This window comes from Myodes glareolus, chromosome 6 (genome assembly GCF_982192425.1).
Source record: "Myodes glareolus chromosome 6, mMyoGla1.1, whole genome shotgun sequence".
NCBI classification, from domain to species: Eukaryota; Metazoa; Chordata; class Mammalia; order Rodentia; family Cricetidae; genus Myodes; species Myodes glareolus.
Window position 1 is genome coordinate 63,216,611 of NC_142031.1, and position 25,556 is coordinate 63,242,166.

Genomic DNA, 25,556 nt, shown 5'->3' on the forward strand with positions numbered 1-25,556 from the left:
TCTGAGTTCCATCCCCAACACCCGTATAAACGTGCCAAGCAGCGTGTTACACAAGCATTCCAGTGCTGATGAGATGGAGATAGGAGGATTTCTGGGCTTGCAGGCCAATCAGTCTCACCTAATTGTTGAGCTCAAAGCTAATTAGAGATTCTTGTCTTAAAGAAAATGAATGAACAGCATTCCTGGGGATGGCACCAAAAGTTTTCTTCGAAACACACACATGCATGTGCACTTGTACACATACAAGCACATTAATAAGAAGAAGGAGGAGGAGGAGAAGGAGGAGGAGAATAAGAAGAACCAAATGAATCAAAGTAAAAAAAAAAAAAGAATAGAAAGTGCAGAAACTTTCAAGGGAGAAGGAACATGCAGTCCAAAAAATGGAAAAATCTATCAGTGTTCTTCAGCCAAAGATCACCAAGAACATGGACACATCTTTGAGAACTGATGGGATCTGGAAAGCTAGAAGCAGTTAGTGACTTGGCTGCAGGGTTGGTGGGAGATTCAGAGATAGTGTCGAAAAGCCTTGCAACAAAATTTGCTCTCCAAGGAAGAAAGGAATATCCCCGCCCCTGGACATTCCAGGGACTCTGCAAACGCTCTCTGCTCTGGCAGGCCAGGACTAGAATGGTCCCCAGTCCTGTCAGCACAGCTGTTCAGGAGCTTCTTTAATTCCACTCTCTGTGCATCCTAGCAGAGCCCTAAGCAGACGTCTGGAGTTCTCTGCACATCTCCCGCCTCTTGGTCTTCCTTGGCTAATTCTGCTTCCCACTAAGACTTTGCCTCCTCAAGTTACTGAAAAGGGAAGAGGGCTATGTTGCTTGAGACCTTAGCCCTCTGCTGCCACCTGGAGAGACTCATCTCTGGTCCTCTCATCTCAAGAACCCCAGTCCTACATTGCCATTGTAAAGTCTAAAAACACTGCCTAGTTTATGGTAGAAAGCAACTCAGAATACATTGTACATGATGGCTGGAGATGATTGACAGGAGAGGGTGCTGTAACAAAATACTTTAGACTCAGTGGTTTATGAACGGCAGGAATGTAACCATCATAGGCCTAGAAGCTGAACATCTGAGAGCAAGTCCCTGGCAGATTCTGGTTATGTAGTGATTTCTTGTTTGTACAAATAAAACTTGCCTAAAGATCAGAAGGCAGAGCTAGCCACTAGCTAACCATAGAGGTCTGGAGGTCTGTACAGACAGACAGGAAGTGATATGGCTGGGCAAAGAGAGGAAGTGATTAGGCAGGAGGAAACAGGAACTCAGTCTCTTTTTTCAGCTGGGAGGTTGAGATATAAGGTGACTGTGGTTTTGTTCCTTTGTCTCTCTGATCTCTTAGCATTTTCACCAATTTCTGACTCTGGGCTTTTATTATTAAGACCTATTAGAACTTTTGCTACATGGTGAGGGATCATTTCCTGATCTATACAGAGCCTTCTTACTGGTGCTTAAATGATGGAAGTGACAAGTACCTGACTGGTCCTTTTTCATAAGGACCTTAATCCCATTCATTAAGGTACTTCCCTTGTGATCTAGTGTCTTCCTGTCTTAGGTACACTTCTATTGCTATGATGAGACACTAAGACCAAGAGAACTTATATAAGGAAGAGTTTAACTTAGGGCCCATGGTTCTAGAATCTATAACCATCATGGTGGAGAGCATGGCAGCTGCTAGGGATGGTGGTGAAGCAGCAGGTGAAAGTTTGCACCTAGATTGGGAAGCACCAGGCAGAGAGAGCAACTGGGAATGCAATGGGCTTTGAAACATCAAAGTCCACCCACAGTGACACACTTCCTCCCATGAGACCACACCTTGTTGTAAAAAGAGTGGCGGGCTGCTTTCCCGCCACCCAGCTCCCAGCTAGTTTACACCCGAAATAATTACACGGAAACTGTATTCATTTAAACACTGCCTGGCCCATTAATTCTAGCCTCTTATTGGCTAACTCTCGCATATTGATTCAACCCATTTCTACTAATCTGTATCGCCACTTGACTGTGGCTTACTGGCATGAGTCTAACCAGCATCCGTCTAGGAAAGAAGAGTCATGGTGTCTGCCTGACTCTGCTTTCTTTCTCCCAGCATTCTGTTCGGTCTACTCCACCTATTTAAATTCTGCCCTATCAAAAAGCCAAGGCAGTTCCTTTATTTGACTAATGAAAGCAACACATAGAAAGAAGACCCTCCTACACCAATACCTCTTAATCCTTCCTAAATGGTTCCACCAATTAGGAACCAAATATTCAAACATGAGCCTAAGGGGGTCATTCTCATTCAAAATACCGCATTCTATTCCCTGGCCCCCAAAGGCTTGGAGCCATATCATAATGCAAAATGCGTTGAAGCAAATTTCAGATGTACTCATAGTCTATCACAGTCTCAGCACAGATTAAACCCCAAAGTCTAAGACTCAAGGCAGTCTCTTAATTGTAACACCCTGTCAAATCAAAAGTATGTAATCAAATTACATACTTCCAACATACAATGACAATGGGTGTAATTTATAATCAGATTCAAGGATAGCAAAGTTTAAAATGCAAGTAAAATTTGAGAATTAAACAAGGGGACTGGAGAGATTGTTCAGTTGTTAAGAGCACTGACTGCTTTTGCAGAGGACCCAGGTTCAATTCCTTGCAGCCATATGGCAAATCACAACTGACTGTCACTCCGATCTCAGGGGATCTGATGCCCTCTTCTGGTATCTGGGATACCAGGAACACATGTGAGGCATACATGTAGGTGAAATGACTTCACATATAAGACAAGTAAGTAATTTTTTCAAAAAAAAGCAAAAGAAAATAAAAATACATGAGTATATAAGCGAAAGATAAATACAAGAGTTGGTTTAGTGATTTCCCTTAAAACATTTCCTTCTAAGATGAAGGTGCTGGTAGTTTATGACAAAATTGTTCGGGTTTACAGATGAGAGAAGGTAGTGACAAGGTTAAACTCAAGGGTTGTATATACTTTAGACTTGAGCATGGTTCATTAGATATTTTAATATTCATTTGCAATCTCTCAGAAAGGACATGAGGCAGTGCCTGCCTATAACCCTCATATTTAAAAGGCTAAGGCAGGAGGATTATAAGTTCAAGGGCAGTCTGGGATACAAAAAGAGCTCAAGACAACCACGGAACACGTTAGTGAGGCCCTGTCTCAAGAAAAAAGTGAAAAGGGCCTGTATTATAACTTTAGACCGTATTCCCAGCGCTCTGTGTGCGTGTGTTGCTGTGGCTCTGTTTTAGAGATGCTCATTTTTTCTCAATTAGATCAACATCTTAGACTTTCAGTACATAAGAAACGCAACCCAAGTCTCTTGCCAAACCTAGAGGGGTTCCCAAGTGTCCAAGGAGATGTCCCCAGCTAGGTCCTTGGGCAGCAGAGGAGAGGGTGCCTGAACTGGCCTTATTCCATAGCCACACTGATGAATATCTTGCATATCACCATAGAACCTTCATCCGGCAATGGATGGAGATAGAGACAGAGACCCACACTGGAGCACTGGACTGAACTCCCAAGGTGCAGATGAAGAGCAGAAGGATGGAGAATGTGAGCAAGGAAGTCAGAACCATGAGGGGTGCATCCACCCACTGAGACAGTATGACTGATCTAATGGAAGCTCACCAAGGCCAGCTGGACTGGGACTGAATGAACATGTGATCAGACCGGACTCTGAATGTGGCTGACAATGAGGGCTGACTGAGAAGCCAAGGACAATGGCACTGGGTTTTGATTCTACTGCATGTACTGGCTTTTTGGGAGCCTAGTCTGTTTGGATGCACACCTTCCTAGACCTGGATGGAGGGGGGAGGGCCTTGGACTTCCCACAGGGCAGGGCACCCTGCCTTCTCTTAGGACTGGAGAAGGAGGGGAAGGAGGAGTGGGGGGAGTGGGAGAGAAATGGGAAGAGGGGAGGAGGTGGAAATTTTTAATAAATAAATAAAAATAAAGAAAAAAGAAAAAAAGAAAAGCTGGCAAAAAGCAAGACAAATTAAGGCTGGGCATTAAAAACTAAGGAAAAAAAAAAAAGAAATGTGACCCAGGTCCCTAGATTAGCTGTTTCTTCCTGTGATCCTCTTAAGTTTCTGCCTTTATATCCTGTCTCAGTTGTTCTTTCTGCCTGGAATGTGTCTCAAGGCTGTGTATCCAACCACACCCTCCCACACTCAGATCTAACCCAACCACACCCTCCCACACTCAGGTCTAGCCCAACCACATCCTCTCACACTCAGGTCTAGCCCAACCGCACCCTCTCACACTCAGGTCTAGCCCAACCATACCCTCCCACACTCAGGTCTAGCCCAACCATACCCTCCCACACTCAGGTCTAGCCCAAACACACCTCTCACACTGGTCTTAATTTTCTCACCTTGGTCAGTTTGACCTCTTGTTCTCCTTCTGACTTCCCACCTTGCATTGAGTTCAGGTAGCCTGCAGCTGACAATTCAGTAAGGGATGATGTCTTACTTAGTTAGGGTTAATACTCCTATGAAGAGATGCCGTTACCAAGGCAACTTATAGAAGAATTATTTAATGGGGAGCTTGATTACAGTTTCAGGGGGTGGATCCATGACCGTCAAGACTTGAAACAAGGCAGTAAGGAGGTAGGCATGGTGCTGAAGCCGTAGCTGAGAGCTTACATCGGATCCATAGGCATGGGTGGGGAGCTGGTTTGAAACTTCGAAGAAAGTCCCCAGCAGGACACCTCTTTCACACATCCTAATCCTTCCCAAGCAGTCTGACCACTGGGGACAAAACATTCAGAAATATGAGCCTATGGGGTCATTCCCATTCAAACCACCACAACCAGCTTCCCTGCACAGTAGCAGCAGCGAGGCTAATAAGCAAAAGGACAAGTGGCTAATCTTGAGCAGCTCACTAACCTCAGAGACAATGCTCAGAGAAAATGGAGAAGGACAAGTGAGTGAGGTGGGTGCTGATTTGATGGGAGACAGATCTGTAGGAGGAAAGAAGTAGGTGCAGAGGGCCTCAAACGCCTATTAGATTGAACCCAACAGAGAGATAGGGGTGTGACTGGCAGGTCCACACATGGAGACAGACTAAACACTTACTTACTTCTTCACGCTAGAAGATACTTTGCCCACGAGGAAGTTCATGGGAAACTTGCTGATGCGTGCTGGAAATGCCCCCGGGACAGATGATGTAGAATGATTCTGCAGGCATGTTATTCTGTGGCATGTTAGGGTTTAATCTGAGGTCAGGCATGCCCTCTCTGATCTGTACTGACATATGGTGGAGGACTTACTGGAACTTTCCTTTCTCGGGTGCCTTATTCTCAGATACCATTACTGAGAGCCCCGCCCTGTCATATCAGACTTGCTATTGAGGTCCCCAGAGGTGCCTCTTATGTGTATAATTGTCAGAATCCTGACTTTATCAATATGACACTTCTCTTCCTGGCTGCTTCATGTCTTTTGCCTCATGAGAAACCTTTTGATTTTCTCTTTTAAAGGACAGGGGGACATCACAGCTACAAGCGAATGGTCCTTTTGTCTTTTTTTAAACTTGCAGGACCAAGAAACAGACTCTGTCTTTCCCTTGAGCAGACTCAGGCTACTGGGCTAACTTGGACCCTGTCTACAAATGTAATGGAATTTCTGCCGCTCTTAAAAACCTAAAATTCTTAGATTTTTTTTCACCATAAAGCAAGACAATCTAGCTGCAAAACTGAACATGACAAAATATTGTAACACAATGGACTTGAGATAACTCGATAGATTAGAATAGAACACACTCTCTAGTGGGTGCCCTCCCTAATAGGCATATTTAAAACCTCTGCATTGAGTTGCAGTTTGCAGGCTATAAGTTCACCCATTGTAACTGTACAATTTGATGCTCTTTGGGGTGGGGAGGGTAAATTTACAGAGGACTGTAGCACTCACTATAATGTAATTCCAAAGTATTTTTAGTCCTTAATTAGATCCCTCATACCCCTGTACCTCCTGTCAACCAAGACTCAGGCAAATGCCACTCTTTGCCTCTACGGGTCTGACGCCGCCCATAAACGAAATCCCGTGACTCTGGCGGCGGTGTCTTGTGTCTGGCCGTGCTGGTTCACGTTTCTGCTTCTTGAGATTTACCCAGTTTAAGCTCTCACTGCAGCCCATTCCTTGTCATCGCTAACACGCTGTCCCTCTACAGATTTGTCCCCTATTTACTAATGGAAGAGCACATCTGTTGTTCCCACTTGGAGGCTACACGTTTGTATGCGCACTGTCATGAAAAGTCTTTGCAGCCACGAGCACCTACCTAAGGCCGTGTTCACGAGAGAAAACTCTGCCTGCCTAGGAAACACCCGCATCGAGAATTAATTGTGGATGATCAGCTGATCTGGGGGACTCTCCTCACTCTGCTCTTTCGCTCATGCTAATCTACAGGTCTTTCGGAACTAACTTCTTTGCAAGCTGAGTTTTAAAGCTCTCCCTGCTGCAATACATTGTGAGTCTCTTGTCAGCTGGGATCATGCCATTTTTTTTTCTAAATTCCCAAACCGAGTGTGTGTGACTGTCATCCCCATCCAAAACTCTGAATATCTGAAAAGAGATGCGTCATTTTTTTTCCTGATCCTCTCCCCAATTCATGACTCGTCATTTTACCACTGACCTATATGCTTCTTCCGCTCTGAAACCTGATAATCACCCCCAAATCTTCTCCATCTAATTTTCTTGAGATTTACACATATCTGCTTATATTATTCTCATTGTAAACTATTTAAGAATTCAATTCCTTATCCCCTCTGAAGGAGAATTTTCCGGACTGCCTTTTGCATCCTCTCTGGAGCTTCACTCTTCACCTTCTTGGCTCTTCCCCCTACTGCCTTCTCACTCCATGTCCCTGGCCCCAGCAAATTAAAACGATTTATTTATTCAACTAATACTTATTGAATCCTTATTATGTGACAAATATAGTGCCAAGTACTGAAGAAGTGAGAAAAACATGGGATTTCTAGTTTCATGGAATGTACTCTCTGTTGAGTTAGACAAAGCAACTATAGACATTGTCTCAATTAGGGTTTCTATTGCTATGATAAAACGCCATGACCAAAAGCAACCTGGGGAGGAAAGGGTTTATTTCATCTTACACCTCCAGATCATAGTCCCCTACTGAGAAAAGTTAGAGCGGGAACTCAAGCAGAGCAGAAACATGGAGATATAAACGGACCAGAAGCCAGGGGAGCGCTGTTTACTGCCGTGTTTCTCACGGCTGACTCAGCCTGCTTTCTTATACTGCCCAAGAATCACCTGCCCAGGCTTGGCACTGCCTCTTGTGTGCTAGATCCTTCCCATCAATCACTAATCAAGACAATGACATCCAGGCAATCTGATGGAGGTACTTCCTCAAACGATGCTCTTCTTTCCAAGTGACTCTCGCTTATGTCAAGTTGACAGGAAACTAGCTAGCACGATAATAGAGTGTGTATTATATCCCACGGGGGAAAGAGGTTTGGGTTACCATGGGAACGGACAGCATGGGAAGCGAAAGGGAAACTAAGTTTGGAGGGATAAACAGGATCTGATTAGGTGACGGGAGACAGGGAGAGAGCGCTCTCTGGCTTTCTGGGTTTCCTGTAATACCATCCACCATGTTCTTTTCCCCAAGGCCATCTACAAAATGGTGGGCACCGTGATCATGATGAAAATGAATGAGGATGGCCTCACGCCTGAACAGCGAGTGGACAAGATCTTCAGCAAGATGGATAAGAACAAAGATGACCAGATTACACTGGATGAATTCAAAGAAGCCGCAAAGAGCGACCCTTCCATTGTATTACTTCTGCAGTGCGACATTCAGAAATGAGCTGATGCCAATGCTTGGACTGCACAGAAGTCTTGATGTTCCATTCAGTCTGCAGCTATTCACACACACATACAGACACACAGACACACGCACGCACACACACACACACACACACACAATTGCTTGGACTACCTATAAATGGACTTGCTTCTTGTGTTTGAAACACTTGTGTGCATGAGAATGTCATTTGCTAATGAATTTTAAGAGCATATATTATAAAACAAACCCGGCAACCTGCCACAGTGTGATTCGTGTGACACCACTTCATTAAACCTTCCTCCAAAGCCTGGGCAGAAGCGTGCCACCAAGAGTTCTATGATTTCTTGTACATGTTTTGCTAATGCTTGTGTCTCCTTGATTATATAATGTTAGTAGCACTGAGACCCCCATGGTAATGTAACTTAATTATTGGCTGTGTCCCCGTTCTCCTGTGAAGCTGTACTGGACAGACCCACAGGAGGGATCCTTGGCTCCCTGTCTGGCCCCACACAGCTTGTATTATCTGTGACTATAAACGTACTACACTTGCATGCCTTTTGGGTTTGCCTTAATTCTTACCTCATTTGTATCCTCTCAACCTGGAAAGAGATGTTTTTGGATGAATGCGGCATAAAACTTAAAAATCCTGCTAAATGATAAATTAAGTATATCTATATATATATATATATACAGACACAAAGGTATTATTTATTGAAAGCAAAACATGATGATGAGAATGTATTGATTTCTGCTTGACATTTCAAAGGCTTCCAGAAAGGTGGCAATAGATGTCCCAAATAAATTTCTAACATTTGATTTATTTCCCTAATTCTTCATTTATAAATTTCAGCTTGATGTTCATAATAGTCAGGGGTCAGCTTGCCATGGCTTACGAAGTCCACCCTTGAGCAGACGTCTTTGGGATTTGAAGAATGAATGAAAGAGGGGAGGAGTCACTTTCCAGCTCCTCATCAGCCCCTCCCCCAAGGAGGGCAATGGATATGGCATGTAACATTGAAAGAAAACAGAAGATTTGTTCATTCTGGAAAACAAATGCTATGTAACAATAAACTTTATCTCAGTGTGACTTTGGTGCCAACAATGTATTATGTCCTATACAACTCTGGAGGCACAGTTGGTGGGCAGCCGAGGGGTGCCCTCCAGGGTTAGTCGGAAGGAGAAAGCATGCAACTTCCTTATGTTTCACGATGGAACATAACTGATCCTTCTGATCCTGGGGAGGAGAAATCTCATCTAGGACTCTAAATCGGGTTGGCACTTTTGGAGCATGCCTGGAATTCAGCTTCCTCACACAGTGCAGTCCTCTTGTGTTTTCTGGGATAGGGACAGCTAGATTTGCATTGCCCATGAGCTACTGAGCCTTTCAGGGACAGCCATGGTGATCACAGAACCAAACCAAACAAAAAACAAAACAAAAAAGCCTATCAATTTTATTTTAATTGACATAACTTCTGTAGAGCCAGCGCCTACTTATATCAAACACCGCAGCCTCTTTTCTTTATTCAAAGCATTTTTTACCAAGTGCCTCTTTTCCCCCTAACCACTTCCCTTTGTCTTAGTACCACTAAATGACACCAGGATATGATGATTCCATCCAATTCATTTCCCAAGTAATTGTGACCAAGTAACGCTTCCTATTTACTCATCGGACACCAAGGTACCTAAGTTCTGCCCCCGGAGATGACACTTCCATGTGTGAGCAGAAGCCCTCTACCCTTAGCTCCTGTGCATGGTGAGACGGAGAAGATGCATGGACAGAGAGGTCTGTGAGATTTGGCACCAATCACTACTGTTCCCTCTCACTTAGTGAGGATAGCATGGGTAAGCTGGGGGTGGCACTGGGCTTTGGTGAACCATTTATAACAAAGTTTTGCTGACTGCGTATTAGCACCCAACCCCATTCTTATGCATGCGTGTGTGGACGCAGCCCACACAATGCTCATGAAGGTCACACACCAAGATGCAGGAGAAAAATACAGCAAGGTTAGAGCAAGGGAGAGGGCTGGGAGAGGGTGGTTGCTCTTTCCACAAGGGTGGTGAGGTGACATTAGAAGTAAGACCATCCAGAATGACCACCATAGAGGGAAATAAGGGGAAGAGGTCAGTAACTTACAGAAATTAAACCCTTCAGCGGGCCCACTAGTTCTTTCTGTAAGTCAAATGCAGAAGCCAAGCGAACAATGAAAATCATGTTCGCTTGTTTAGTCCTCGTTGGTGTGATTAGTGTAGACTGGCTGGCACAGTTGACCCTGAAGCAAAAGTCATGTGTGCCCTTTGGGTTAGCATTGCTATTCCTGACCATATTACTCTCCCCATCCTACCCACTCCCCCCCCCCAAGAAAAACACTCACAGAAGGACCTATGAGGACATGCCCCAGGACATCTGTGATGGCTGTTTGGGGTATAGACAGTGGAGTCAATCTACTGACTTATCAGTAGAGGATCAGGTAAGCAGAATAGAAAAGATATCTCAGGTTGGCATCCAATGTAGCCACTGGAGAGGAGACCTGGCATGCACAACATGGAAAATGTTCTAAATGCTGAGTGGGAGAAAAAGAATAAAACCTGCTACACAGTATAGTAGATATACAAATGGAAGGCAACCCACAAAAGGACTAGAGTCACATTAGGTGAATGGTGGGTGGTAGCAGAGGTGGTTACATTACTACTACTTCATAATAACTCAACCCCCAAATCCAGTAACTTGAAACAGAAGCATTTTATCACCTCATGTGTTGAGTGTTCAGCCGGCTGACACTGGTTTGGAGACTATGGTATACTTGTACTTGTGGCTGTGGTGGAAATGGGCCTTGGGGCCAGGGATGGTTGGACCTAAAGACCTCTTCACAGGCTAGTTTGTGTTTCTTTACAAGGTAGCCTGGTAGCAGCAAACGCTTCTTATAAGTTGATCTCGGCTCCAGCACAACTGATGCCTTTTCTCTGTCACTTCCACTGGAGTTCCTGATTCCAAGAGAGCCATATCCTATCTCCTGTTAGGTGAAGCGAAGATCTTGGAGAATATACAGCACAAGGGATTTTGTCATCATCTTCAGAACAGGACATTCCAGTCTTACCTATGGCCACAGCTCACATCTCATATCCCATGGGAAATATGTCTCCCAAGATGCTATAAGAGCTGCATGGCATAATGACTTTGGGATCAGCTTGAGGCCTGATGTCTCCTGACCTAAAGGCTCTTTGGATGTAGCATACTGAGTACCCTCTTAGGGTTTCTATTGCTGTGAAGAGACACCATGACCATGGCAATTCTTATAAAGGTAAACAATTGGGATGGCTTACAGTTCAGAGGTTTAGTCTATTATCATGGTGGAGAGCATGGAGGCTAGGAATATGGTGGCATGCAGGCAAATATGGTGCTGAAGAAGGAGCTGAGAATTCTACATCTTTTTTAAAACTTATTTTATGTGTATTGGTATTTTGGCTACCTATGTGTCTATGCACCACACATGTGAGTTATGGACAGTTGTGAGCCACTATGTGGGTACTGGGAATTGAACCCGGGTCCTCTGGAAGAGCAATCAGTGCTCTTAACTGCCTAGCCATCTCTCCAGCCCCTGAGAATTCTACATCTTGATCCAATGGCAACAGGAAGTGAACTGAGACACTGGGCATGACTTGAGCATATATGAGACCTCAAAGCCCACATCCAATGACACACTTCTCAAACAAGACCACACCTACTCCAACAAGGCCACACCTCTGAATAGTGCCACTCCCTATGAGTTTAAGGTGGTCAATTACATTCAAACTACCACAAGTACCATGCTTGTTTGTTTGTTTGTTTTCTTTTTTGAGACAGGGTTTCTTTGTGTGGCCCTGGCTATTCTGGAATTCCCTCCATAGGTCAGGCTGGCCTCAAACTCAGATCTCTATCAGCCTCTGCTTCCCAAGTGCTGGGATTAAGTACTTTGTACCAACAGGATAATTATTTCCCCTCAAACACAACATGAAATGGTGATCTTCGCTTAGAACCATTGTAATAAGCACATGACGTGGGAAAGGAAAAGCACACAGCTTTTCTAATCAAGGGTAACTCTAGAGTCCAATGACATATATCCTGTAAGCTTGATGACGGCTCCAGTCTATTATCTGAGAACAACCGTGACTTTTAATACAACTCTTCAAAACTTTTCTATTGTGCTTTTCTGTGTATGATGTATATCTGTGTACTTTGTGTGTGCCTGGTACCCACGGACCAGGTACTGAGTCCTCTGGAACTGGAGTTACAAGCAATTCAGATCTGTTGTGAGGGGGCCAGGCCCTAGCTGCAGAGAGCTTCGCTGTGACACTGGTATGGAATGAAACCTTAAAAATAGTAACAGGGTTTCTTTGGACGGCCCTGGCTATCCTGAAACTAGCCATGTAGACCAGGCTGGCCAAGAACTCACAGAGATCCTAAAGGTGTGTGTCATCACTGCCTAGTCAGAAGGAAACACTGCAAAAGTCTTAAACACCCACCTAAATCTTCCTGACACTGATATCCTAGCAAAAGGATTACATTGTCTGATCTTGGACTTTTTTTTTTCTTCCTTTTCCAAGTTGAAAGCAAGGTGCCATTTTTATTAAGAGCTAACTTTCAGTACAGGGCTTAGGCCTTTGGGGCCCTGAGACCAGTTTTTGCTCCTTTTAAGGAGGCCTGACAATATGGGATTGGTTTTTGCACTGAAGCCTTTTTCTAAATTTGAAAAGCTGTCAGCATGTTGCACACAGAAATGAGATCCAAGTTTGGACCCTTAGATGTCACTGCCTGCCCTTATCTTGTGGCTCTCACATTTTATTGCAGGCACCAGGGTGCTGCGGAAGGTACTTTTCACACTGTCTTGACATTCTAGTTTATTGTGTGCCATTTCCTGTTTCCCAGGTTACTATGCATCCATCACTTTGCTTCCCGCCTCCTAATCATGGCGCTTCCAAGTCGGTGTTTCTCAGTAAAACTAGCTGGCTTTCTGTTGCTTTCTCAAGGCCATTTAATTTGTGACATTTTGTATCCAGGACTTTATGAATTAGATTTAGTTTTACTTTATAACATTTACCTTCAAGTATGAAGATCTGTTCCTCTAGTTATAAGTAAACCACTCTGAACTTCAATGTCTTGGAACAGTGTCCTGTCCCTTAATTCCACAACTCATTTGGTTTATTCTGGCTTGGAATATCTCCTGTTTGAGACACAAGAAGCTTTGAACAGCTATAGAGTAAGGGCACAAAACCTCTTCTATCAGTATCAAGGCTTCTCCATATAAGCATTTTCAGCTTCCTCCTATGGCAACCATGAGGAAAGTAGCTCACTCCTGTCCAGCCTAAGGGCAGATAGAGACAGAGACCCTCATAAGAGCAACGGACTGAGTCTCCAAGGTCCAGTTGAAAGGCAGGAGGGAGAAGACGAGCAAGGAAGTCAGGACAGCGAGGGGTTGGTCCACCAACTGAGGCATTGTGCCTGTTCTAATGGGAGCTCACCAAACCCAGCTGAACCGGGTCTGAACAGGCATGTGATCAAACCGGACTCTCTGATTGGGGCTGACTGAGAAGCCATTGATAAAGGCACTGGGACTTGTTTTTATGGCATGTTCTGGCTTTTTGGGACCCTAGTCTATATGGATGCACAGCTCCCTAGGCCTGGATGTAGGCGGGAGGGCCTTGGACTTCCCACAGGGCAGGGTTCCCTGCCCTCTCTCAAGCAGGGAGGGAGAGGAAGGAGAAAGTGTGGGGGAGCGGGAGGGGATTGGGAGGAGGGAAGGAAGTGTAAATATTTGAATGGAAAAATGAAAAATAAAAAAATAAAAAACAATATAAAAAAATAAAACAAATAAAAGTCCTTGAGTATTCAGAGACCAACACAGGAGTTTCACCTCTTTTCACTGTCTATTCAGATATAGCCTGGGACTACACAATTCTACCAGATTCCATTATTTGAAGTTACACTCTACCCAGAGCAAAGAAGTTTGATGTGGGATTCCTCTCTGTATGCAGTGAAGATGATTTATTTATTACCAGTGGTTAATAAAGAAGCTGCTTTGGGCCTATTGCAGCGCAGAAGAGAGCAAGGTGGAAATTCCAAGCAGAGATAGAGGAGAAAAGAAGAGAGAGTCAGGGAGACACCATGTAGCCACCAAAAGAGACAGATGCCTGGGAACCTTACCAGTAAACCACGAGCCTTGCTGTAAAACATAAAATAATAGAAATGGGTTAAGATGTAATAGTTAGTTAGAAGCCCAGGCTAATAGGTCAGGCAGTGTTTTAATTAATACAGTTTCTGTGTGATTATTTTGGGTCTGGGCGGCCGGGAGCAAACGAGCGACCTCTTGTCTATAGAGGGTCTCTATAATGCAAGGTCCTGGAACATGGGAGGGACTTGCTGTTGTGGTCACCTGTGAAAGAGATTACCTGCTAGAGGGAAGAAAGGGGGAAAGAGGATGTACTGTATACATAATGCTGAGTGCAAGCCCAGGAGCTGAAATGTTGACTCAGCCCTCTGTAATTGAGTACCACTAAAGCAGCCACACCTCAGCAACCAGAATCCTCATTGACTTCCTTCACACCCTGGGGTTAACCTCAGAAGGGGTCAAGATGGCAGCTTCAAGGATACAACTCCCATCACCAAACACCTAACTTCCTTTCAGTAGACTCCACCTCCTAATGTTCCACTACTACTCAATAACCACCACAGGCTGGAAGAAAACCAAATTTTTAACACACAGGACATCAGGGGACACTGCAGCAATAGCTGTGTAAAAGCATTAACGATATGACTGGAATACCACCTTAAGACATTATGCACATTTAATCTTTATTCCTACATCTAATTTGTATTCAAGGAAAAATTTGGTGTGGGGGGGAGGGGGTCTTGTTATGTAGCTCTTCTGGGAACTCAAGATCGTACATACCTTCCAGCTAGGCATTCTGGGTCACTCAATCACAGCACTCTTGGTACAATACAGTGCCCAATTTCTTACACAGAATTTGAGCCAGTCCTTTCACACATGAAAAGGAATGGAAGAAATGAAAACTTGGAAAATATTTAAAATAAGTTGTTTATTAATTTTAGTAACTGTACACATACTTTGGCTAAACTAACTACTCTTGTCATTTTGTGAATGATTCTGATCATTTCCTGGGAAGAACACTGAGTGTGCTGTTTTAAAATCAAAGCTGTTTTGGGGTGTCTAGGGATTTTAGATCTATCTGAATGACATGTATAAATACCTGTTCAAGAATTGGCCCAAGTTAGTCAGTTAGTCCTTGTCCAGTTCACAAAAGCATAACCTTAATATGTATAAATTTTACGTTTTATTTTTGGAAGTTACACAGCTTAAAAGAACAATAGCTTTTAAAATTTTCCAGCGGATGTTATTACTAACACAGGATGGCTTCACTTAAGATTGAAAATAAAACGTTTGACTGTCTTCAGCAGGAGCAGCATTTCCCATAATGCATATCTTCAGCAGGAGCAGCTTGGTTTCTGAGTGCTGCATTTCCCATAAGGCACTGCCTTCAGTGGGAGAAGCTCAGAATCTGAGGGCTGCATTTCCCATAAGGCACTGCCTTCAGTGGGAGAAGCTCAGGATCTGAGGGTTGCATTTCCCATAATGCACTGCCTTCAGCGGGAGAAGCTCAGGCTGAGGGCTGCATTTCCCATAAGGCACTGCCTACAGTGGGAAAAGCTCAGAGTCTGAGGGTTGTACTTCTCATTCTGTAGAAGCACATTTAAAACCACTACAAGAACTCAAATCACTGAAACTCTTTAGCTAATTAACGGACTGGTAAATTCCACTTCACTTTTTATTTGAAAGAAAAATGTATGCTAAAATAGTTCTGATACAAACGAGCTATGCTGCTTATGGGGGTGGGGAGTTTAAAACACTCGGCAGTTTCCTCTTTCTGTATCAGATTAGAAATGCGTTTGGATTTTGGGCAACTATTCTAAGAATACATTCTCTTTCCCACCAAGACAAAATCAGATTTTTCAATAACTATAGAAGTATGCTTGCTTTTAAAAATAGTACTTTTCTCAAAATATTTCCTTTTCAAGTTCATAAATATGTATTCTGATTCTTATTGCTGGTAATATAGGAAGTGCTTCTTGCTGCCATTCAATGTTAGTTTAAAGGTTAGTCCTAACCTTAGAAGCTGTTACAGAACACAGGCACTAGTATGCTCATGTTTTCTTAAAGAAAAATCAAAAATAGCAATTTTTACAATAAACTCATCAGTGTATAACTCTTCAGTCGCTGTAAAATCAGGGTGTGTCTCATGTCATTCCACTATCAAACGCAGGCTTTGACCCACGTAGCCACTGGCTACTCTGACCGCACCTCCTGATCTTCCCAGTCCTGCTCTCATGTTCTCAGTCCTCATTTTCACTTTTATTTTAAGATAGGTAAAGCTGCCCAGGCTGGCCTTGAACTTACCCTACCTATAGCCTAGGCAAGTCTAGAACTTGTGATCCTCTTGCACCTCCACCCCACCCCCCAGTGGCAGTACCACCAGAAACAGAGGGCTTTTACACTAGGGAGTCAGGCTATAGGTCAAAATGGGAACTATCACATAGCCCTGGCATATTCTTCCTTGGGTAGAAGACACTTTAAGGACAAAGGAAAAAGCATTGTTGGGGCTGGCAGCGCTTCAGAGATTGATCAAAGTGCCTAAAAAAAGGTACTTTTGCCAACTTAAAATTGATGAAATATAGTGATTAAAAACTATATCCCAAATCTATAGTTGTACCCTACTGTTTAAAAATCAATGGGCAAGCAAAGATTTTGCTTAATATATCCAGACATATGTAGGTCTCTAATAATTAAACTAAGTGTGCAGTATATCCAATCTTGTGCACTTCATTCCCCTATTCCATACTGAGACATTTGCTAATTTTAAAAACTAGACTGTAACAACCTGGAAAGTCAAAAGTAAACATCAGGTGCTCAAACTTTTATTATAATTCTTACAAAATACTATAGAAATGAACGCAAACTGAACAGATATGTACATGTGCATATGTACAAAATTTTACTCCTGAAAAAATTTATAAAAGTAGATGGTAAAAACAAACAAGTAAAACACAGAAACTCCAAAGTAAGCAAACTTAAAAGATTTAAAACCAGTATTATGAAATTGGTTTTTCACAAGGAAAGCAGTAGTAATTTTATCTATTGGCAGCGGCTGGTTTTCTAGGCTTTCCACAATCAATGGATCAGATTAAAGGAGCCTCTTCTATTTCAGAATCTCTCTAGTCTCATTCTATTTCATCTGCCAGTCCAGACCCCCTCACAATCTTTCAGCAGGAGGGCAAGGCACTAAGTTGTCAACTGGTGTTGTCATCTTCCTCTTGAGTCACAGGTCGGAAAGGCAATGTGGTTTGCCCTCTTTCAGGATCAGACATTCGAAGAATTCTAATCAGTTTACTTGAAGGAAGTGAGCTAGAGGAAGCAAAATGAAACACTCAATTTCTCAAAAAAAAAAGTTTCTACTCATTAAATATTTGCACTCACCATTGGTTCAATCCCCAACAATATGAGCAATCAATGAATGAAAACTTCCTGCTAGATCCCAATATCTTCAATTTGGATGAAAAGAAAATAAAAAATTTTTATATCAGCTATTTTACATTCTTGTTCTTGTCTAGTGTTGCCTGTATATTCCAAATCAAACCTCCACAGAATCACAGGACTTTAGAACAGAGGAACAATCCTTAATGGCAGAGGATGGCTAGCAGAACAGAGCTCTTTCTAAGACTAGTGTTTCTAAGTAACCAAGAATAAAGAGGAGGAAATCTTGAGTCATTTGTCTTACACAAAATTACTAAAATCACTTTGTATTAGCTGGTCAAAAAACCACAAAGGAACAAATTCAAAATATAATCAAGTCAAAATTACTTTTGAGTCCATTCATTTCTTAAAGAAGGGACAGAGCATGAATAAAAGTCTACGTACCTAGGAAAGCAGAAGTCATCTTAAGTTTGCTGAGCAAGAAAAGGACTAAAGCCCCCTCACCCTGGTTATTTACTTCTGTATTTAAAACCATGCCAGTCCCATGATTTTGGCTGGCTGGGAGTGTGAGTGTGTGTGTGTGTGTGTGTGTGTGTGTGTGTGTGTGTGTGTGTGTGTGTGTGTGTGGTCTCCATACAGATTTCTCTCCCATTGTTAGATGGTGCATATATTTAGAAATGAAAGACCCATTGAGTCTCAGACACACTGAGCTTAGAATGTTTGCTGGATGATACTGGGTATCAGGGCACACAGGTCTAGATCTACAGAATGAGACACCTTCATCTGGCAGGTATGACTTTGGAGCCTTGTATGTGTAGGGAGAGGTTTAAGTTATGTATGTCACTTCTACACGTAATCATAAAAACAAAACACACAGCAAGTTTTAAGAAGTTACCTCATGCTTTGAGGGGTAAGCAAGATAAATTGTCTAAAACGCTGGGAATCTGCCATCTTAAGTATCATGTCCATTGCAATTCTCCTATTAACCATATCCTGAAGGAAAAAATGAGAAAAGTTAGGATTGGTTTCGCATCAGCTATTCCTGTAAAAGCACATTCTATTGGCTGAATAAACTTCTGGCGTTTTGTTCATTACTTTACATACAATGCCAAGTAGATCACTTATAGAAAAATAGTATCGGAAACTATAAAAGGAAAATAACTGAATAAAAATCCTCTCAGGTCATTTCTATAGACACGAGTATTTATATTATGGCTTCCTCTCTCAAACACAAATAACAACTAAAATAATAAGAAAATATACCAATAACACAATTATTACAGAATGAGTCTATAAGTACAATAATAGTTAATTCCTCAGGATAAAGACAAAACATGTCTAGTTTCAAATTTATCAAGTTTCTTAGAATTTGGCAGTCACAGGCATCATCAAATCAGCATCATAGAAAGATAAGCAGACTTGAACACACAATGTATAAAAACATTAGACGGGCATGGAGCTTGGAAAATTACAGGTTAGTACAGCTAAAATTTTTATGCCATTAAGGATCTCAATATTACCTTACAAAATTAAATACTTTAGATATAACCAACTCGGGCTTTTAAAAGAGTTACCACAGTCAGGTCTGTTTTTACAAATCAACTCTCCTAAAAGATGTGGAGGATGGGCTGGAAAAGTAGCAAGACACAGTCCAAAAGTGTAGCAAGAGGATACTCCAGCAGCCGGAGATAGACAACAAAAGGTAGCAGACACAAGGAGGGAGAAAAGGGGAGAAACTTTTGCAGAGGACTAAAAAGGACCAGTTAGCGTGTAAGTCACAGGGAAGAGTTAGTCAGATATACACAGGTTTTAGAGCTAGGTGATTAGGGTGGTAATGATTTGTCATTAACAAGGTAAAAAAATTTAGAAAAGAAAGATGTTTTGAGAGAAAGAGCCACTCAGTCTCAGACACACTGAGCTTGGATGCTGACAGTTTACTGGATGGTGGAATGGGTAGTGGGAAGTCTAGACTGCAAATGAGATTATCAGGACAGGAAACATCCATCAAGTAGGTCTATAAGCAGATAGTATTTGGGGCCTGTAGGGAGGAATATACATGACATCAAATCTACACATGTGACCAGAATATTAACAATACTGTAAAAAGCAAACCAAAAACTTCAAACACTCAACAATATCAGAATTGGGAGGTAGAAAGTCAGACTAGAAAGAGGACACAGAAAATGTAAATCCAGAAAGAGTGTAGAGGCGATAAGAAAACACATCCCAAAGGAGGGAGGACAGGTGCCAAGTACTCCAGTAAATAGAGACCAAGCTGACGGACGACATCGGATCAACAAGTGCTGCTGTAGAGCCTGCACCCAGACTACAATGCATCAATAGTGAGGGCATTGTTAGACACAGAATCTCGTCTGAGCCTCACTGCAGCCCAATGAGTAGCAAATAATGTCATCTATTACATAGAGAACTGAGACCCCTGAAGGATAAATCTAAGTCATTTGAAAAATTGTAGCAGACTAAGATTTCACAACCTTTTTTTTTTTTTTTTAACCCTTAAAGTCAAATGTTCTTGCATCTCTGTCACCTAGCTTGCCTTCATGTTATTCTTTTGAAAAGCCTGGCCATAACCCAAGGAGTCAGTCTACAAAAGCTCTGTGTTAAGAAGCAAAAGTTTTATGATATCTCTAGGTTGATGGCAATAAGCTAGGGAAAAGGCTGAAGGAGAGAAAGCCTGCCAGGTGGACGCTCACAATGTACATCGTTAGACAAAAGCTGGAGTATAGCTGGGTCTCTAGAGGACCACACAGTAGCCGTGGAGAGAACTAACCTATAGGGTTTTCCCACCACTATCATCACAAACTAATGTGGCAAGGCATGCCTACCCTGTTGTGGGGAAACAAAAGATTCTTCCTTTCAAAACATTCCAATCAAATAAAAATTAGAAAACTTAAAATTCAACAGTACCATGTAGACATCAAACTCATCCAGGCATCTGAAAGGTGATTCGGCAATGGACCACAGGGAAAGGATGAAGCACACTGTGGAGAAAGAGCGCTCACCACCGGACAAAGCACGCATGTCATTGAAGGAAGCTTTATTTCCCTCTCCAGGCTGAACCTTTAAGGGTGATCACAAGAAATAGGTTTATAATTAAAGAGAGAGAAAGAGAGAAAGAGAGAGAGAAGACATAAAGCTAAGACATTAGAAGTCTGAAAGAATCTACTCCATTCAAAATACTTTCTACTATAACAGTAAGCTATCCAATTTTTGTTTCACTTTAAAAGAATTAAACTGAGGGGCTGAAGAGATGATTCAGAATCAAGATGCTCTTACAGAGGACCCAGGTTCATGTCCCAGCACCCACAATGCGATCCATGCCCATCTATGAATCCAGTTCCAAAAATCTGATACCTTCTTCTGGCCTCCTCAGGCTTCAGGCATGCACTTAGTGCATAGACATACATGTAGACCAAAAGTCCATACACAGAAAATAAATTTTAAAAATCAAATTGAGTACTTTTTGTCACCTTAGTGGAACCTAACATACCAAAATTCCAAAGGTATGACAACCAAACATTATTTATTAAAACAAACAATTTAAACTACTTCTTCTAAAATTGTTACCAAGTTAAGCATTTAAAGTACTGAGATAATTTTTCATTACTAGAATCATAGTGACATCTAGTGGTTACACAGCTTTAATAACTGAGATTGTGAAAACAGACCCACTTAAAGAGGCTTACCCAAGAACAGTGGGAATGAACTGAGACATTTTTAAAACTCTCCATGGAGCCGGGCGGTGGCGCTCGCCTTTAATCCCAGCATTCGGGTGGCAGAGGCAGGCGGACCTCTGTGAGTTCGAGGCCAGCTTGGTCTACAGAGCTAGTTCCAGGACAGGCACCAAAAACTACAGAGAAACCCTGTCTCGAAAATCAATCAATCAATCAATCAATCAATCAATTTCTCTATGGTAACAACAACAAAATCAATTAATAATATTAAAAGCATTCCTTTTGTATAATTTCCTGAGACAATAATATAAAGAGATATTCTATTTTATTTTGACAAAACTGCAGACATACTATATATCTAACAAAGTGAAAAGACCAGTTTTATATAAGTACCAGGCATATGCTACTCTCAAATGAGCATAAGTTCCTTTTTTTGATATTCTAAAAGGCTTACAAAGTTTGAATTTAAATGTATACTGCATATCACATTCAGAAGACACAATGCCCTTAAGGGAAAAAGTATCTTATGAGGACATAAGCATTTATTTTACTTGAATTTATATGCAAATGTAGATGGGTTTTCAAATTAATGCCACTTTCCTCCCAATAGCAATATAGCAGCTCAGACTCTGTTCCCTTACCAACCGGTTTCCAGTCCTGCTGCCTCTCTGTCTGTGCTTCGCTGTGACTAACAACCCTGAGCTCTGCCCACATGCTTAGCCTCCATTTGGGTAACTACATTTTCTCGTTTGAGTCTTTGATGATTTTAAAATGGGCCCAAGTTTTTTTTTTCTTTTATTATTCTCAAAAATATCTAGATAAGTTCTTTTATGATGTACCAAAAATTATCTTTCCCCAGGCAATAGCTTCCCTTACTGTGGCTACTTTTTAAAATTGCTTTTTGTGTCCTATTTTTTAAATCTTCATGAAAATACTTTACTTTTTATTAGGAGGCAAGGGTGGCACAAATTAATGGAGCATGGTGTGTTTATTTCCACACATATGAAGCACACACCAGTCAAGTAAGAATAATTAGCATTTCAATCCCCTTGTGTCTGGGATAAAAGTCAGTTGGTTTTTTTTTTCTGTTGAACCAAAGGAATACCCAATAATTTGAAACCAATATAATTCATGAAATGATCACCCCTTACCCACGGATTTACAGCAGTGTCTGTCTAGATGAGGAAGTTGTGGTCAGTCTGCTTTGCAGTCTCCCCTGTCTTGTTGCTCCTAGATGTGTGCTTTCTCCTCTCCTCTTCTACTCTCACAGTTTTATGAGATCTCTGTACCCAAATTCATAGTTATCTACTCCTAGCTTCCTGAGATGGATCACTAATGTTGGATCTACCTTTCTTCCTGAAACATGTATAGAGTGCCACAAATTCCTTTCTGAAAAGTGCTGCAATGTCTCCTTCAAGTTCTGCCATGTTTTACTATTTTATTATTGATGGAAATCATCTTCTAATTCCCATGTGATTTGTTATGATTCCTTAATCATTTAGAAATGTGTAATTTTATAAATTTGGGATTTTTTGGTACTGTTATTTCTAATTTCATTCAATTATAACTTTAATTCTTTGAAACTTATTGAGATGTTTAACCAGGGACAAGAAAATGGTCTATGCTGGTAAATGTTCCATAGGCAGTTACCAAAAATTATACTCTACCACAGTGTTCTACATTTATGCTACTGGGTCAAAATTTGGTAATACAATAGGCTTGTATAACTTTATCGACTTTATGATTTTTCCAATCATTACTGAGAGTTAAAATTCCACCTATATTTAACTATTAGCTTGCCCTTTAATCCAGTTTTCCTGTACTTCCTGTCTTCTGACTACACAAATTTAAGTATTTTTCAGCATAACTTTCTAATCCTACGAAGCACTCCTTTGGTCTCAAGCCTATGGAAACCTCATTTTGTTAGCAGCAATGTGTAAGTTCCATGTTTTCACTCAGGGTCCTCGTTGTCCTTATGTTAATATTATTTCAAGTCTCCCTCTAACAGAACTGATTCACAATCTTATACACATTAGCAATCTTTACCTTTAATATACTTTCTTGGCCCACAAAGGTATAATGTAATTACTGGTAACTACATTTTATTTCTCACTATTTTGTGTTTGTCTCCCATGTTCTTTGCTGTCTTCTCTTGACTATCTTGAGACAGGGTCTCCCTTTGTAACCTACAGTGGCCTCTAATTTGTATTATCTCTTGCCTGAGCACTCCAAATGTGACTAGACATAGCTGGCTTCCCACTAAGCAGTTTCTTTAAGTTGGCCTTTAACATGTATTCACTTGACATTCTTTGCAATGGTTGTGCTAGAGACCTAAGCATAGCCCTCATGTTTTGGTTTATTATAAAATAAGAGCACTTCCCAGGATGTGAAAGAATCTCAGAACAGGTTAAGTTTGATGCTCTTTGCCCCTTAAATACTTTGGTTCCGAACTTTTTTCTGTTCTTTGCTCATTCTGTTCTTAGTGGAACTCCAATTGCATTCTCACAAAAGCTGCTAATTTTGTCCTTCCTGTCTGTTCGGCTCTGTTCAGTGGTTTTTTGTTTAGTTTTTATGTTGCTCACATATTTCTTTCTGACTTACTTGAACTCAGTTATATTTATCTTTACCTACATCCAGCTGGCGATTAAGCCAAGCCAACCAATGAGTTCTTCAGATCAAGTACTATATTTTCAAAGTTTTAGAACCATGTTTTGTGTAGATTACATACAAATCTGTATTGAAACTGTACTTTGCTATGAATAACTCTTATTTCATGAAACATATCACTGTGGTAAAAAGACAAGACTACTATCTACTGTAACTATCACCATGAGTTTGGTTCTATTCTTGCTTTTCCTTTTAATTATCAATCACATTTCCAAGTCTTATTTCTCTGGTAACTGTTACGGCTTTAAGACAAAAAGAAAAGGAAACAACAAGAAGAGGGCCAGCAAGATGGCTTAGCTGGTTAGGGTACTCAGGGCCAAACCTGAGCATCTGAGTTTCATTCTTCGGGACTCCCAGAATAGAAAGAAAGAATAAACACTTGCAAATTGTTCTTGGGCCTCCATACTTACACTGTGGCATGAAATCTCAAGTAAATGTAAGAAAATCTTTTTAATTTTAATAAGATCCAGCAAACCGCACACATTTAAAATGCACAACTTAATTAAGTTGTAACAAATATGTTTAAGTATGAAACTGCAATTCAGAATAAAGAACATATCCATCGCTCTGTAATTCCCTTGTGTGCCTTGTAATCTCCACTTGGTTTCCATAATCTGGATGGCTCTGTATCATAGGGGTTCTCAATCTGTGGTCACAACTCCTTGATAGGTCTCAAATGACCCTTTCAGAGGGGTCACCTAAGACCATCGGGAAACAGATTTACATTATGATTCATAACAGCAGTAAAATTAGAGTTATGAAGTAACCGAGTCACTAGAACTTTCATAAATGAAAATAATTTTATGGTTGGGGTCACCACAACATGAAGAACTGTATTAAAGGGTCACAGCATTAGGAAAGTTGAGAGCCACTATGTAACAGAACCCTACTGTCTATTATTTTAGTCTTCAGTTAATGGAAGTCTTTAAGTACTGTTCTTCCTTTTCAAAGTTATTATAACTATTTTAGTTCCATTGCACCTCCACACATTTTAGAACCAGCTTATCAATTTCCACAAAAAGCTTGTGACTATATAACTGGTGTTGAATCTAAGAACCAAAATTTTGACATGTTCAATTGTATGTGCTGTATACATATATGCTTTATATATAAGTGTACGCAGTATGTGTGTGCATATATGTGTGTGTAAGAAAGAGAGGGATGTTTTCCTCAATCCTTTTCACATTTATTTTTTTTTGTTTGTTTGAAACAGGGTCTCTTATTAAACTTGGAGCTCACTGATCCAGCTAGACTTGCTGGCAAGGAGCCTACAGAGCTCTGGGGTTGGTGTGTGGCCTTTTATGCAATGCTGGCGACCTACACTCAAGTCCTAACACTTGCAGAGCAGACACTTTACTGGATGGGACTTCTCCCCAGACCTTTTTGAGTCCTGACAACCATGAATTTCTCACTTAGGTCTTCATTAATTTCTCTTTTGGCTTTTCAGATATTTTATCAGATTTCTATGTATTTTATATCTTATGTTGTTATAGATGGTATTTTAAAACTTCAGTTTTTGATTGTGCTACTATATATAAAAATATAATTCACTTTTGAATGTTAATTGTCTCTGTAACCCTGCTAGTTGCATTTAACTATTTTAGTTCCTTGTTATATAGATTTCATCATTTGGATGGCCTAGTTAAGTATAAATATAAGGAATTTGACTTCCTTTATCATCCCTTTCTTTTGTTTCTTGATTTTGGCTAGAATCACTGGTACACTGATGGTGAGCATGGACAAACTGCTTAACTCCTAACTATATGGTAGGGGCTCAAGTCTTTTTACTTTATACTTAATGTTTTGCATAAAAACAGATATGCTAGCCCACATAACAGCCTATCAAGGTGGAGCCAAGTTTCCATTTGACTAGGACAT

The 25,556-nt window shown here is 41.2% G+C and overlaps 2 protein-coding genes across 3 annotated transcripts in view; one reads left to right on the top strand and one right to left on the bottom strand.

Annotated features, from left to right (window-relative positions):
• The window catches only part of Vsnl1 (visinin like 1), a 119,012-nt gene extending 110,127 nt beyond the window's left edge, over positions 1 to 8,885 (top strand). The window contains exon 4 of the mRNA XM_048439720.3: positions 7,622 to 8,885. Coding sequence (XP_048295677.1) covers positions 7,622 to 7,819 — 198 coding nt within the window. The 3' untranslated portion in view covers positions 7,820 to 8,885. The remainder of the gene's footprint in view (positions 1 to 7,621) is intronic.
• Positions 8,886 to 15,105: 6,220 nt separating this feature from the next.
• Smc6 (structural maintenance of chromosomes 6) overlaps positions 15,106 to 25,556 on the bottom strand; it is a 61,254-nt gene continuing 50,803 nt past the window's right edge. For both annotated transcript variants that reach the window (XM_085690856.2, XM_048439711.3), the window contains exons 25-27: positions 20,245 to 20,397; positions 18,215 to 18,312; positions 15,106 to 17,250 (exon numbers count right to left, since the gene is read on the bottom strand). In XM_085690856.2, coding sequence (XP_085546982.1) covers positions 17,136 to 17,250; positions 18,215 to 18,312; positions 20,245 to 20,397 — 366 coding nt within the window. In that variant the 3' untranslated portion in view covers positions 15,106 to 17,135. The remainder of the gene's footprint in view (positions 17,251 to 18,214; positions 18,313 to 20,244; positions 20,398 to 25,556) is intronic.